The following is a 17,386-nucleotide window of genomic DNA, read 5'->3' as shown; positions in this document are numbered from 1 at the left end:
GTAGTTACATAAAAATACGAAACCAGGAAATATTTCTTCATTCACATAAAAGAAACTTGAAAGAAACAGAGGCATTCCAGTACTTATCTGGATAACAACAGTAATGGTGTTCACATGACTGCTTTTCCTGGTAGCTGTCTTGATGCATCACCTCTTTCTTTCTCTCTTTAACACTTAGACTACAGGCTACTTTTTTTAAACTGGTACTCCTTCTAAGAATTTCAAGACAATCTCCACCTATGTAAGATGTCAAGTAGAAAAAGAGGAAGCTATTTCATTTTGTGTGGTTAATGGCAGAGAAACTGCTTGTTTTGGTTTTTTGAAGACAGCTTCAAGCTTCTTAGAGTGCAAGAGTATTAAAGCCAAGAGGCTGGGTGACTTCTCTGTGAGCACTCAAACTTGCAAGACAAGTTACATTCATTTAACCTTTTGACAGTCATATTTATTTTATAAAAAAAGATATAATTTGTCATATTCACAAAAAACTGTAATAAAAGATTCCCATGGATTCATTTATATCTTAAAGGTTACTGAAGGTCTACATGGTGGATAAATAACTCATTTGTGCTTATCTAGCCCCAAATTTGGATTTCATGAACCAGATTTCACCAACAGCTTTCTCAAGAACTACATACACAATGTATTATAAATAATATGTAGCATACATTCTGTTCCCCATCTCTCTTCCTCTCACATATTCTCTGCCCTCTCCCAGCTGCTCTTTCTATTGTGGCTTGGGGCTTTTTTCCCTTCTTAATTCTATTATCCCAGAGGTGCTACCGTGGTCGCTGATGGGCTCGGCCTTGGCCAGTGGCAGGTTCAGCTGGAACTGTCTCTGTTGGACATAAGGGGAGCTTCTAGCAACTTCTAGGGGAAGTCACTCACCCCTGTAGACACCCCTCCCCACTCGCTCCCCCGTTACCATAACCTGATCACACACCCCCCCTCCCCCCAATAAACCATGAACCACCCACTTGGAAAGAAATCCATTTTCCCACACAAGTGCACCCGAATGCTTTGAGTAGTTCACCTTACACAGTGAGGCTGTCTCTCAAAATAAGCATTCCTAAAGCTTAACAGCATTCCTTTTGCTCCATCAACACTTCTTCTCCTTTGCCTAAAAAGGCTGGTGTGACTAATTAGTTCCCAACACTCCACTATTGTTAACAATAATATTACCTAGCCTATAGAGTGTTTTTCATCAGTAGATCAAAAAGTGCTTAGGAAATAAGCCAAGTGTCATTACCTCATCAAGTAATAACCACTAAATAATCAGCTCTGCTGCTGCTTTAATCCTTAAAAATGGTGTTTTAAAATCATGAAGAAGCCAAAACATAATCTCCAAATAATACACCTTCTCTAGCAAAGGAGATTATTTATTTCCTGTTCAGTGGAACCCAAGAGAGCTCCATGAACCAAATAGGGAATATATTTGCAAAGATACCACACAGGATTACAAGGGACCTTTTCAGTTATTGAGCTCAGGCCCAGTTGTCCCAGGCTGAAATATCATATAAGCCCTTTCTTAAACAGCTTGAGTTTTGCATTAAAACTAGTGAGAGCTTTTTGCTCTCATTAATACCACAGACAGACTGTGTCAGAAGTACACTGATCTGATGAACAGATATTTGCTTCCCATTTGCATTCCTACATGCGTTGTTGATCTGATAAAACACATTTGTCTTGGTATTAACAATATCTGCTCATGTGAAAAGCTCTTCCCCGTCTTGTGTATTTAGAAAGCTCTGAATTTGATAAAGGAAAGGAAAGAAACAATTAAGCCTCCCATTCTAATAACTAGCAAGGTTTAACAAGTTTTGCCTGTGGCTACTGACACATATGTGCCACCCACTATCCCCCCGTATCAAATTCAACTTTGCTAGAAATATTTATTCAATGTCCAAGATTCAGTTCCAGAGCAGTGACAATCACCTAAGAGTCCACTATAATGTATTAAGATTATTCTTTTCCAAGGTGCCTTACATGACACTTACCAAAACTGATTTTAATTTACCACTGTATTGCCCTGTTTTAAAAAAAAATCTATGGTGGAGATTCCACAACTCCTGTTCACAATCTATCAGGACACTTCAAACTCTGTTCTGTTTAGAGCTACTTTTCCTCTTGTCAAACTCTGCCTAAATCTCCCATTGCTACAATTTCAGGCTGTAACTTGTTATGTTCTGATCAAATCCACTTCTGTATGCAATGCAAAGTCTAGTCAGCTTGCAGCATTGAATACAAATGTGCAGTCCTTGTCTTCCTGAGAATTCCAGTATTTATCAACCTTTCTCTCTTTAAACAGCTAGAGAAGAGCATTGACCTTCTACCATATGCTTTAGGACAGTACTAAGAGACAGTTATTTCTCAACAAACATCCTCAGAAATAGTAATTCAAATATCTTGCATTACTGCTTATGTGAAGTTCTGATCTGTTTTACCCTATTTTTGCTCCTTCTTGCTTACTTTTTTTCTCCTGTACCCATAGCTGCCATTGCCATCAATTTGGTAACAACATTCTGCTGTTTTTGTTAGAGAAAAATCATCAATACTATTAAATAGGAACATGTTTTTTCCCATATTCTGAAATCTCAAAAGTCATTATTTCATTCAAAAAGCCATCCTGAAACAGTACTGACTCTCTCAGTTCCATCTCTTTTCTTCTTTTCCTTCTGTTTCAGCATCCAGATATGTACTCTTCCTTTTATATGAATAGAATATAATTAACCAAATCTTAACTGTTATATAGTGTAGTTCTTCAGGTTTTTTGTGATACACTGGAACTGTTCATTAGAGTACACAGGCAGAATACGAACTCTTGATCAAGTTGCAGTCATTGTATTTTCGTTGTTTTAGTCTTCATATTATTTTTAACCACATAACCATCAGTAGTCTTACTGGAGGGTTGATGATGTATAGCTTCTGCTCTTGAGTTAGACTAATAATAGAAAGTGCTAAGAGGTCTAGACAGACTTAAATTAGCCTTAAATAGTCCTTCCACCATCAGCCATCACCAAAAATGCCTCACTTGCTGGATTGCTTTTCTCTTTCTCTTCAATAGATTGCTGATCTAATGTTGTATTTGCTCTTGAGAATGCCTAATAAGCAGGTTATCCATATTCCTTGTAACAGCAAATTCTCTCTTAACAATTATTAATGATTTCCTACAACTTTAAAACACTGATTCAGTTAAATCCACAAACACTTGATAACTACCAAATATTAATCATCAATTTGCAAGTTTGACCGGTAGCTTTTATGTTCAGAATAGGTTTCACACAGAAAAATTCCCTGTAATTTCAAAAGATGCAAACCTAATGAATAATTTGGAATGTGCACATTTTCATGGTGCTGAATCTTTTCACACATACATGATACTCAAATACAAGGTTAGTGTGCAGCACAGCAAGGCTGCTTTTAGTGATACTGCAAATGGTGCTTTCATAACAGAACTCAGTGTCTTCCTGACTCCTCAAGATAATACCTTCTTTTTTCCATATGAATCCACTTTTTTACTACATCCCACTACTTGCAATGCATGCTTATCTTTTCCTTTGTCTTCTCTTCCTGCCTGGATTATTATAAAAAAGCCAGCTTGCAAGTACTCCATTCAGCTTTCTACCAAGAAATTGTTTATGACAAGTGACAGTAACATCTGAGCACTGTTCTTTCCTCACTCTCATTCATTAGCTCCTCCATTCCTAATTAAACTCTCAGGTTCTGTTTTCACCACACCATTAGAACATCTTTTCTGTGAGATCCACTAAAAACGGGTTCCAGCTCTCAACAATTCTGTTTGTGATTCTCACTCTCGCTGAAAATCTGATTCTTCCAACAAGCACCACATAAAATTACCACAGATGATCTTTCCACCAGTAGAAGTCTTCCATTACTTGTCTGCCTCTAACCAGAGTCTATTTCACCACAGCTCCCATATCAAGCATCTTCCTTTTGTGCAATCAAACAGGAATTAGCAGAAAAAACATCCCCTGTTCAGAAATGGCTCAGATTATGTGCAGTCAACCGATGTGCCAGGACCTTAGTGGACTATTTCTGAACAAGATTCAAATAATATAAGGTCTTTCTACTCTTTGTAATGTACTCATGGATATGTAAACAACTATTTAACTATTAAAAATATAAGTCTATTTAAATATGCAAGGATTTTTCCAAACAATTTGTTTGCAACCTTGCCCTTACTAAAAAAATAAAGGAAATAACTTATCTCATCCTCCTCCGTATATCATAGACTGCAGTATGGTGTGAACATTTCTTTCCACAAAATTACCATTATGTTTTACTTCAGGTTGGCACTATTTGTTGTAGATTTGTTGGTGGAAAGGGTTCTGTCCTTTCTTTAGCAGTAGTAATTGCAATGTGTAATACTATTTTTTTCTAAGCTAATATCTAGACTTACTGGCCTATTGTGGCTTTAGTCCCCAAGGTGAAAAAGTGGCTATTAAAAGCAAAAATACTTCTTTTTAAAAGACCATTTCTAATACAGCTCAGGATGTTTCTGTGACTTGAAAACTTAAGGGGCCTGCTGAAGTTCCAAAGTTCATCCCAAGTGAGCAATGTAGATAGAGGCCTTTTAGGAAGCTAAAATAATGCAGTTATACAAGAGTCTTCCTGGCAAGATAGAATAAATCAATCCCCCCAGTAGAGAGAAGCACCAGGCTGGGGAGCCACATTTTCTAAGAGATTTTAAAAGGTAATGAGAGATTCAGGACTAAAGTTCTCAGGTGCTCAACCTGAGCCTCTTTAAGTTTGAAGGGGCCTATTTTTCCAACAGGAGAAACACTGACTCAAAACCAGGCACCCGGAGCCAGCAATGCAAAGAATGGCAGCATCCACAATTATGAACTTAGAATGTTACTTGAGTGCTTTCACATCATGTGCTGTTCAAATTAATCAACAACCTCACTGTTCAACCATCAAATCCACTAATACATGAGGTTTATCTGACACATACTAACACACTGACACATACTAGAAGACTAACCAGTATTCTTTTGACCTCTGTGTGTTGCTTTGTCTTAGTCTGATCTGTCCTCTGACTAAGAAAACTGTAACCTCCTGCTGCTCCTGATGGAGACCTTCTGCTTTTAAAACCACTTAGAAGCTGATAAAACCCCTGAAACAGGGGGGATATGTAGATTGCACATTAACACCTATCAGTACTTCACTGTCTGATTGTAGTTAACAGGTGACAGTAGTAGCATAATCTCAGAGAAGAATTTTATTACGTTTAGCGCTTCTCTGTAAGTTAAGTTTGTGCCAGTCTAAGAGACATGCCATTTGGAGCAGTTACTGCTATGTCAACTAGTCTAATATCCCACATGAGTGCTTTTATTAGAACAGATGTCATTTTGGAAGCTGTTTTATGAAGTTTTCAATGTGGCTTCTTTCTTGTCATCCCCTGATTCAGTGTGCTCCACATCACCCATATTGCACTGCAAATCTAACCACACTTCTGAGGCACAAATAAATAAATGTGTGTAAACAGGAGCTGAGGACAGGGAGGATATGGAACTTTTCAAGGGGAACAGGTAGTGAGTCACATACCAAAACAACAATTCCCATAGTTTTCAGTATCTTGATTTAACCCATCTTCCTTCTGAATACAATAAAAACCATGAGTCCCTGAAGTAGCTTTGTTCAAGAAATAACCTTCTTCCCTCCATCTCCTCACAGTGGTCTTCAATTAAAGCCTAAAATGATGAAATTCACTGAGACTGACAGAGGAAATAAAAGGAAAATAACCACTGAAATGCATTATCAGAAGCAGATTATTAAATGTCCCGCAGACATCGGTGCGAGTGACAGCCACCAGAGCTCAGTGAAAAAAGAGAAGCAGAAAATTAAACTTCTCACTGGGCCTAATGATGATTAATATCTCTTCTCTGATGAGCTGAAACTGCTTAATCTTTGCTATTAATATCACATCACTGAGGTACAAGTTTGGCAGCTGAAGAGAAAGGGGGCATATGAGAATATTTAAAATTGGGGAGAGGAATAGAAGGACACAAACAACAGAGGTACATTTTGCTCTTAAGTCTCTTAAAAGCAAGAAACTCAGTATGAAACTGAGAGTCACCATCAGCAACTCTGAAGTCAGGTTACTATGAGGAAGCTCGGGGGCAAACAAAATCATGCAATTTAAAGGAGATAAATAGTAGGTTTCAATCGTTTGGTTAAACGACTGCATTTGCATTCTACAGGAAAGACCACTTAATTCATCACATCTCCATTCAAGTGTACATGAACAAGCAACTAATACCTTCACCCAACTCAAATAAGTTAGATAATTGTTATTTTCAGACTTACTTACCTCTGTGTATATTGGCAAAGCTTTGAAGAAAGTTAGCTGGAGTTCCTTGGAAACCAATAATTATGTGTAGCTGTGCAGATGCATTTTTAAACTTGGTTCCTATAAGAATATTCTATAAAATGTAACCTCTCTGTTGAGATTTTTACCTTCAACCCTTGGGTTTGTAATGCACTGAAGCAAGAGGTGAAATAGCTAAATCCATTATAATTAACACTGCTAGAAAACATTCTGTGTGTATTACATTTCAGACCAAAAGAACACTGTTAAAGTCAGTGTAGATCCCTTGAGACACCCATTATAACAGTTTGATTAGTAGAGAATGAAAAGCAGATTTTACAGCATTTATTCATCCGAAAACATTATTCCTGCTAAAGTTAACAAGCAAAATCATGGAGTTAGGTTAAATTAAATTCAATGACAGGTAGGAAATACACTGATTGTGAAACATTAAAGTGGTGGTACGATTTCAATACGATTCTAGAATGCTGAATGCCTTCATATTGGGAAAGAAATGGATCAGAAATCTTCCATGTTTAATGTTCTAAAGGTAACTTGTAAATACTGTACAGTGATTTTATGTTTTATTTGGAGAACTGAGAATACCATACTGATAAAATTTAAGTTTATAAGCCTTGATCCCATGAATAATTGGCTGCCAAATTAGTATTCAAATACATATTTTTTTCTTAAATTTAATAACTGTTCTTAACCTGCAACTGAAACTGCTTTTTAATTTTTTCTGAAGGGTTATTTTTCACAAGTGAAAAGGTACAGTAACCTGTAGCCCAAAACAAATATTTGGCTAGGAAAAATATTCTGGACTGGGATGGCAACCGATCATCCTGATAACTAGCTTCTACTAGCTATGGGAAGATTAGCAATTATCCTACAAATTTACCTCTTTTTTTAAACAGCTGTAAGTTGTGATAGCTGTAGCACTGTAGCACTCTCATCTACAGTTCTCAAGGTGATGTTCCTTACAGTACACTTTATACACAGCAATATCTCATAATCACGATTGCCTATTTTACATGAAACTGAAACTGTTAAAATGATCCTTTTTCGTTTTTCTTTTTCCATCATCTGCTTCTTGTCTTTCACTTCTTACCTTGAAACCAGAAATATTTGGACAGAGATTAAAGCATGCATTTTTTATCAAGGTGGAATAATTTATTCAGAGATGTGCTAGAATCCTCTACCAGCTTTAAAATCAAGTTCAGAAATCTGGCTAGAACAGCTTTGGTGTATCTAGAACGCATGGGTCAGATGCAGGAATTACCAGCCAGCATTATTCTGTCAACTCTACCGTGTAATACAGCCTGTGCTATGCAAAATGTAAGAGGCATTGATTGTTAGCAGTCACTCTGATGGTAAAAGCCTACAAATCTTCACAAGCCCATAAAACATCAGTAACTGTTCTGTGCACTTTTGAGAAGAATCTACAAATTTGTCTGCCAGGTCCATTTTGAAACACAAATTAAACAAAGACTGCTGCAACAACTCTAGGAAAGATGTACTGGCATGTAAACAAGGAAAGCTGAATGATAAAATAGGAAAAATTGGAAAGGAAGAAGATGTTGGGAGAAACACAACTACTTTGGGGTATTGTTTTTTCACTCTACTTAATCACATAAGAAACAGATAGCTTTCGCAGTTTTTATTCCAGCAATTTCTTCAAGTGCTTTCCAACATATAATTCTATCTTATTAGCTATGGCTTTATTTCAGCTCCAGAAATAATCCTCTATATATTACACAAATGGTATGCAACATTCTTTGATATTAAACTACACCATGACAACCCCAATCCTGTGTCTAGAGAGCCAAATTAAGATCCTATTGTAGCACCAACAGCCATAACTGCACTGGGCTTAATCTGCTTAGGAGGAACAATAATCACTTTGAAGATGTAGGGGCCCAGGCTTCAGTGACTGTAAAAGGGTGCATAAGCTGCCCTGGCTTCCTCTGCTTTGGTGCATCTCTACCCCTGACAGTACCTGTGCTTGCTCAACAACAGCCAACACAAGCAGGGCTGACTGTGCTACAGTCACATTGTCAGCTTAATTTGTAGAGACACATCTTTGGTTTTTAATTCAGGACCTTAGTGTGTTACTAACTCCAAGCTTGTAAGCTACTCCAGGTCTCTAAAAGCTTACATTTGTGATGGTGATTTCACTGGGTGTTTACAAAAGTTCAGGAAGCAGTATGCAGAGAGCACACCACACACCTCTTCTTTAGAATAGGTATAGACATTATTACAAGTTCACTGGGAAGAGTATCTCATTGTGAAACACTTTATTTATACAGTAAAATATTTTAAGTAGGCCTATAATTATTTTTTAAAAGTAAACATACCAAACAGAAGCACAATCTCCTTTGGATTGTGAATTTAATTTAGGGAAGTGTGATGACTTTATGACTTTTTTTGGTAATTTTGACTTCACTACTTTGAGCTCTCCCCCCCTAATTCCTCATCTCTGAAAACTCTGACATTTAGCAATTTCAAAGGTAAACAGAGTTACAAAATTTAAAAAAAAGAAAAAAGAGGTTTAAAACCTTGACGTTTATATCCTGGACTTTGACCATTTTGCAGCATTATAGAGAAGGGCAGTCATACCACAGGTTAGAAAAAATTAATGTTGCAGGATAGCTCAAATAGCTGGAACAGGGCTAAACTGGAAGAGAATCTCAGGCTAAAAACATATCAGTCTCCAGGTCATCAGCTTTCCCTCTTTTTGTTGGTATCTACAAAGCTGAGTGAACCAGGATGACTGCTGTCAGACTATGTTTTTGAAGTTAGTTGTGCATTTCACTCAATAGTCCAAGGATATCTAGATACATTAAAAAAAAAAATCTCTTTCAAGTCTAGAAACAAGAATTGCAAAGCAACACAAGAGAGGTAAAACTTCAAGGGAAGGAAATAATTACTCAGTGGAACAATTCAATGGCTGTCAAGTCTGAAAAATGTTTGAAAATTGTATGGAGGGAATAAAAGAGATGTGTTGAAGATACTGGTATGGTTAAGCTAAGCATACCTAAAACACATCCACCCAATAACAGCTTCCCACTCAATTGCTTTTCCTAAACCATTCCAGAGCATAATCAGCAGAACATAAGAATGACCATACATGATGTGTGAAATAATTATTTGAATTTTTTTTATTTTCAGCTTGACTCCTCCTCCTTCTGGTATTCTACACATTTAAATAAATACTCAAAATGTAAGTTTCAAAAGTACTGGAAGGCACTAAAGATGCAATTTGCTGTCTAACCAGACAGATTTTGATTTCAAACTTTTTCCTGATCTGAAAAACACTCCACAAATCTTAAATATAAAAACTTCACAAAAATCAAACAGCCCAAATTAATTGTTCTGAGAATTAAAAACTAAATATTTTATTTCAATCTTTTAAAGCATCTCTATTTCAGATACTTCTTCATCTTATGCATACACATGTGTTGACCGGCTTGCCTGTTTGCCCCCAAAGCTCATTGATTAATTTCAAATTACTTTGTTAGAGGGAAAGAAGTCAGAGGTAATGAAGCTTCTACTATTGCCAGGGACAGAGAGAGAGATGAGAGATGCCAAACACACTACCACTGAGAAATACACTGCAGCATGATCTCAAGATTTATTTAGGTACCAGGAGATCCATATGGGAGCTAGATTTTTTACAAATGCCCTGATTGTAGGAAAAGCAACTTCAACATCAATCAGCTGCATGACATCAATCACAGCAGGTCAGGCTACATTAGTTCCAGCACACAAAGGAGTTCCGGTGTACTTATAACTGCACATTTTGTTTCAGAAAGCCAAGCACTACTTCTTGGGGTTTGTTTATTCAGGATTTTTTAACAAAACATTTAAGCTCACCTTGTTTTTCTGTTCTTCTATTAAAAAACATGCTTTAACTATGAAGTTAGTAAGTACCTATCTCTGAAACAGAGGAGGAATAACCAGGAAATAACAGTCCTAGTGTTAAGTCTCCCAAGCAGCCCTAACAGAATTTGGGCATCCAGATATCCCTTCTTGGAAGAAATTTGCTCACTTTTGTGTAATGCAACTTTTATAGATGGCATTCTTCCCAAAAGTTTGTTCAAAGAAGGAGGAAGACAAAGATGAAACACAACCCTTGAGAAATCCCACCGATTATATTCAGTTAGCTGCTGTTCCAAAGAAGCTGGCCCCTCACTCCCGTCAAAGAATTCCTTTTCATTCTGAACTTTCTGTTTCTGCCAGAAATGACAAATTAAGAGCTGTCTAGAAAAAGAAAGCCAAGAGAAAACTGGTGTTTAGAAGTGAAGAACTATTCCATCCAATCAAGAGGTTGTACAGAGAAGAAAGAAGGTAAGCCTACAGCTTACTTTACTTTTCTGAAAGCTTGTACTTAAAAATATGAGCATCAAAAGCAAACGTGTGCCCTCTGTACTGGAATTCCAAATAGCAATGCAGACTTGCTTTCATTTGGCACAGCACACTGGCAAAAGAAGTGGCCACTGCAAGATTCATGGCTTCTCCTGAGATAACAGGGTATTGGTTTAAGGATGTGAACTCCTGGCAAGCTAAAGAAAAAACAGCACTGACTTCAGCATTTAGGGGCTCAGCTGGAGTGGATCTTACTAGCTAGGGACAAAATTGTATTACAGAATTTTAAGTTTAATTGAAAAAGTCGTTGAGAATAAAAAAGATCCATGCTGCCCCAACTCCACAATTTGACCTCCAAAAGCTTCTCACGACCATGGTGGATTTTGGCTGACACTCTTGGCATAAGGCCGTTCTTGTTTTGGTACAGAAACTACTTCAAATTTCCTGTCACTGCTCACAAGCAGACTGTTTATAAAATGGGGAACAAAACTCTTTACTTTTCCATATCCACCTATTAATTTTATTTTCTTAGATGATGGATACGTAAGACTTCTCAAGTCTGTAAAACAAAATAAACACGGGATCACTGGCTTCTAAGCTAAAGATGATGAGCAGAGAACGAGATTCAGCTTTCACAGCATGGAACTTCTGGTCCTTTATCAGTGTTCTGTATTACCAAATCACCAGGGTTTCACAGAAGGACAAGTTTTCCAGGATAATGCAACAAAACTTCACATAAGCCTAAGGTCTTTGCTATCATAATTCATTTTACTCCCAAACATATTTAAGAAGGTATAGTGATTGAAGTAGAGATAGAGGTGCTTAAGAGACAATGCTCATCACCTGAAATAAATGTAATGAGAGGAGTTAGCCACCATCATTTACTCCAGAATGGAAATGAAGGGGTGGCTTTTTAACTAAAGATAGCTAATATCCACTAAACACACCTCCTATAAACCTGTTCAGGCACCCATCACAGTAGCACCCTCACTATATGCAGAGGCACCCTTTAACGATTTCTCTTCTCAGAACTTTATTAAAAAGACAGGATCAATACAAAGGTTGAAGCTTCTATTTTAAATGGACACTGGATTAAGTTTCCTTGTTTAATCCTGCTGAGACACATATGAGATAAAATTCAGGCCAACTGAAGTAAATGAATTTTAAAAAGCAATTCTAGTTTTTGTGTCTTTTTGATTACATTGTCTGTGAAGGAATTATTTTCTGATGTTTGTTCATCAGTTGCAAGTGTCTGATAGACATTTTAGTAATTAATTATTTGTTTGCCTCTTCCTATGCGCAACTTACTGCAAGCATTAAAAATTCAGGCAGTTTTCATCAAGCACATAGACCATGTGATAAACTTTTGGCACTTAAGACCAAGAAACCCCAGAATCAGTTTTTTGATTCAAGTATTCACAAATATGATTTCAGAATCTACTTCCCATGAATATTAAAACTGGATATTCATTGTTTCCATAGACAGTCTTCCCAATTAACATATTCACTAGAATATTTATGGAAACATACACAAAAAGAGTGTGAACAGCATCAAAGTGAATCCATTTAAATACTAAGATGAATATTTGCAGCCTTCCTTCAATTTATTTTATTGTATTTTATGAGGTGTTTGCCCAACTCTGGCTTCAATCATGTCTCTACAGATGACTTTGACTGAAATGAATTGTCTGGGAATGATAGTTGCCCAACACTGGAGTGAAAAGAGGACAATCAAGGAAAGCAAGTCCCAAGAAAGAAGGCAGGCTCTGTTTTTTAAAATGCTACCCAAGCAGTTAAAAGAAACCAGAGACAACTGCTCTCTCACAGACTCCCTACAGGATCTCACAGAACTTTTCAATTTTTCATCTTAAGGTTACATTATTGACTCTTTTTTTCCTGGGAAATATGTTCTACACGGGAGCCCTACACACATACTTTAGGCTTTCAACCTCAAGTGGATCCACCACACAGGGACTGGTAACTCGAGTGTATTTTCATCCTGTCAAAAGAGAGGTGACCGTAAATCTGCTGAGGACACACAGACACTTTTTCTTTCTTTCTTTCTTTTTTTTTTTTTTTGGAGGAATCAGTAATCTAGAAAGCATGGTCAAATTACAGTTCCAAATCTCCATTTTACATGACCTTCATGGTAAGGGGGATAGAAAACTGCTGCATATAGCTTGGAAAATTAAGCTATTTATGGAGCTACCGCTAGTGAGTCAAATTGCTATTTTTTTTCTAATGAAAATTTATCATGTATTATTTGATTATTTCCTCTTCCCTGTTTTAAATGCACTCCACCTTTCCTACTCTATTACTTTGTCTTTTGAATATAGTCTAAGAATGTTGGAACAATTAGCTTCTTCATTCAAAGTCACTGATAACTGAAATTATGCTGTCCTTGTCCATTATTAAAACCAACAGTAACCAGGTATGTTCAAAGCCTATACAATATTCAATATCATCTTTAATATTCTGCTTCATAACCTTAATAGACATATATACATGATTAATGAGGCTTTTAGTAGCTATTGCTGTCATAGCTTGGGTCACACCACCTCCAATGAATATTCTAAGGGAAGGGTCTTACTGGAAGTGTCTGAGTGACAACCGTGAAGCAGCAGGCTGCTGTGTACTTTCTGACAAGAGAACAAAATCCAAAATAAAACAAAATTCTGTCTTAAGGAACTTGAAACTATTTAAAAAGCAGAACATGGGAACAGACTATAAAACATGGAACATGGGAACAGAATATAAAATATGCAGTAAGGCATATTTTATATTACGGATTCACTAACAAAGCTTTTAAGGGGATTCTAATGTGATCCCACTCCCCTGCTAGGCAAAATGAGTAACTTAAGTGCTTAGATATAAACACACGGATGAGTAATCTAAGAATGTAATTCCTGATTACATCAAGAATATATATATATAAGGCAGACACTGCACTGCAGATGTCATACCAGAGACATTTGAGTTTAGAACTCTGAAACATACAAACAAAAAGCCTGCAAAAGAATAAAGAAATCCTTACAAAATTTTTTGCTATGACAAGTCAGCTGGGTCAACCTTTTAACTAAGTGAATAAAAGACCAAGGTGATGTTACTACTGTATGTAGGTATCTTCAAACAGAAACATTCCCAAGCCTGGCAGGCGTTTAATTATCATGGATTCACCAAAGGTAAATCATGCTTGACCAGCCTGACTGCTTTCTGTGATGAAATAACTATGAATACATGACCAGTTGATGTGATCTCCCTTGAACTGAAGCACAGTCTCCCTGTATCCAAGCTGGGATTTTACAGTATATATGGGTGGGCTAAATAGGTGAAAAACTATCCAGATTGTTGGGCTCAAAGGGTGATCGTTACTCATTCATGGTGTTTCTGAAAGTCCATGTATTCTCTATCCTTGGAGGTTTTCAAGACGCTGTTGAATAAATGCCTAAGAAATCTTGCCTGATTCCAAAACCCACACTGATTTGAGCAGGAGTTTAATGAGAGAACTCCTGAGCTCCCTTCCACACTGAATAATTGAGTCTATGAAGATACCAGGTATTGATGGTTTCTTTAATTTGGTGGAGGAAAGTCTAAAAAGAACCATTTACTCAAATCTAAAACCAGATGTACTGAAAAGAAAATTTCTAGCCCTGTGATTAACGAAAGAAACTAATGCCAGAAGGCAGAGAGGACTCTACATTGCTGATGGTTTCAAATCAAGGCACAATGCCATTGTGAGGCAATTTTTACTCAATTATAGAATCATAGGATGATACAATGGTTTACGTTGGAAAAGGCCTTTAAGATCATTGAGTCCATCCATTAGCCCAGCACTGCCACATCCACCACTAAACCACATCCCTAAGTGCCACACCTTCACCTCTTTTAAACATCTCCGGGGATGGTGACCCAACCACTTTCCTGGGCAGCCTGCTCCAATGCTTGTCAACCCTTTCCATGAAGAAATTTTTCCTAATATCCAATCCAAACTTCCTGTGCTGCAACTTGAGGCCATTTCCTCTTTTTCTATTGCTTGTTACTTGGGAGAAGAAAGCCACCTCCACCTCACTACAACCTCCACAGTGAGCTCAAACATGAGTAAATTTTGGGAACCAATGTGGAGAAAAAAAACAAGAAATCATGTAAAATAACAAAATGGCATTAACTTTTTGCCCATAATACCTACAAGTTAAGGAAAATGCTAGCTATTATTCAGTTAAATAAATATCTAACTGACCTTAGTTTTTAACCAACAAAGATTAAATAATGCCCCACCCAAAATTAAGAAAAAAGGAAAATGGATATAGAAAAATAACTGAAAGAATTACTAACTTTATAGAATTTCCAGTCCTTTTCCAGTGCCAGGCTTTGTAATAGGCAATGGGCTTTGTTCCCTGGTTTGCATTTAAGATTAATTCACACTGAGAGCTTTAAGTCACTTCAAATACCACGTAGCAGCAAATTTCAAGATTTGTATTGAGTTCTCTGTAAAAACAAAGGATTCTATCCACAGAGGGATTTAAAACACCATGGCATTATCAATTGTGGACACAATTAAAATAGTCATTACAACAAAGCGGCATAATATTCTTCTAGAAGCAAAAAGGTGAGGCCTGCATTTGCACAGCTTTTAAAAATCAAACAAAATCAGTACTGTTCTGCCTGCCAGATCATTATTTTTAAGTATGCAGCTAGCACCCCTCATATTTTCAATTTAACATGAATCCTGCAAGTGTTTCGTTCTAGAATGAGCTCATGGAGTTACTGCACATTAAGGCAGAATTTTAAGTACTCAAATCAATTTACATAAACAAATATTTGTACATGGCATATAACTAATTCAGAATTGTATGTAACACATACTGAAAATCTTTACATGTTCTTACTTCTAATTTAACGTGGAAACCCATTTTGTTTCGAAACAAAGCACAGATTTGTCAGCCAAAGAGACATGAAAGAAGCTTGACATTTTCAACAATGCCTTTTTAAAATTATCAGACTGTAAACTAGTGACTGAACAGTTTTTACGAGGCTGGAACACCTTTCCTCATGCTAAGGAAATTACAAAGGCTGAATAGCTTTTTTTTTACTCCTGCCAAAATTACACCTATTGGCCAACATAAAATGCTTCACCTCCACAATAAACAAAACAAAGAAACAAAAAAAAAGCTACAGAGTAGCAAAAAACAGGAGAGCCAGAATCTATGAACCTCCCCTAACTGAAGCATTACTGCTGAACTTCTGTAAGGCCAGAAAAAAAACTTCATCAGAGAAGCAATTTAAAAGACAAGGTAGTGATTATTCCATGTCTTGTTATAAAAAGTGCTCATTACATAGCTGCAAGTCAATGTACCTATAAACTGGAGGATTTCCACCTAAAGAAAGAAGGAGACAGAAAGATATTCCAACTAAAAGAATTCACTGGCAGTCAGATGGATGTGGATACAAACTAGTTTTATGCAAAGAAACTTTAAATTTATTGTTTTTCTGTGTTCAGCATATCTTAAATGAGATGTTAAAAATCTTACCGGGCAGAGGATAGATCAACTTTTAAAAATTAGAAAACACAGAGAAGAAATTAGTAAACTGGGCAGGCGGGGAGTTGTTGCACTTTTTCAAAGTTCAAAGATTAGTGGAAAACCAAGTAACTGTGGCCAGTAATTAACTCAGCATCCTCAGCAGTGAGAACGTGGTAAGGAAGGCCCTTTGTTGAAATCTTCACCTTGGGAACTATTTCGTATGCAAGCCAAATGAGATTTATTCAAATAAAATCAATGATGACTGATCTGCATTTGTCTGCCCAGCTGCAATTCATTCAACACCCCACCACCCCCCCCAGCCACTATTCCTCTCCTACCTTCAAAACTCCCAGCAAACAGATAAATCCACGTAATGGCTGGGACAAAGAGGACGGTCAGAGAGGCAGCCAGGAATTTCCGTCGCCCTCTGCAGATTCCCAGCATTCTCTCAGGAGTGCAGATTCCCAACCCAATGTTGTTCCTATGTCGGAAGCAAATAGTCCACAGCCTCCCACATATTACTCCCTGAAAAGGAAAGGAAAAAATATTTCAGCAGCTTATCTCTCTACATCAAGTTATACACATACACTATGCCAGTGTTCCTAAAGAGTTAAAAGAACAGGGCGAAAAAAAAGGCTCCTGCAATTTCAAGGCGGTACCCATTTCAAAATTATCCACGACCACTTAATAATAAAACAAGTTTTAGAAGTCAGGTTAAGACAGTAAGTCAATAAACCACATCATATCACCTAAATACACACTAAGCTCCATCTCACCAAGAGATGTCAGCTTTATTTGTGGTTTTGCCCTCATTTTACTCTACAAGAACTCTGGGATCTTTGATGCCCATGTGTGCTGGGGTCCCATGGCAGATAAGAGAAAGCCACCCACATTCCTTCACCTGCTCCCAAAGAGCAGAAGTCACCCCATTAAATCAGTGATCTGTCATGAACTCAAAAGAGTGAACCAAAAAAGGAAAGGTAAAGTTTGGGAGTAGAGGGATGTCACTGAAATTACCCACTTTGCACAGCAAAAAGCAATGCTGATAAACTGCTATGTAAAAGGGGAGAAGAGAAAGTTCAAAATGGGCAAGGAAACATCCTTATTCACACAGGGGCTATCAGGAGCTTTAGGATGTATGCCATGAGAGAAGTGGATTCTGCTGAATAAC

The 17,386-nt window shown here is 37.1% G+C and overlaps 1 protein-coding gene across 2 annotated transcripts in view; it reads right to left on the bottom strand.

Moving 5' to 3' along the window:
* Window positions 1-17,386, bottom strand: part of LARGE1 (LARGE xylosyl- and glucuronyltransferase 1) — a 272,166-nt gene that overhangs the window by 175,447 nt on the left and 79,333 nt on the right. For both annotated transcript variants that reach the window (XM_039570321.1, XM_039570320.1), the window contains one exon: window positions 16,554-16,740. In XM_039570321.1, coding sequence (XP_039426255.1) covers window positions 16,554-16,659 — 106 coding nt within the window. In that variant the 5' untranslated portion in view covers window positions 16,660-16,740. The remainder of the gene's footprint in view (window positions 1-16,553; window positions 16,741-17,386) is intronic.

This window comes from Corvus cornix, chromosome 1A, assembly GCF_000738735.6.
Source record: "Corvus cornix cornix isolate S_Up_H32 chromosome 1A, ASM73873v5, whole genome shotgun sequence".
In the NCBI taxonomy this organism is placed as follows: domain Eukaryota; kingdom Metazoa; phylum Chordata; class Aves; order Passeriformes; family Corvidae; genus Corvus; species Corvus cornix.
Note: the sequence above shows the minus strand (reverse complement) of the source record. Positions and strands in the feature narration are given on the sequence as shown.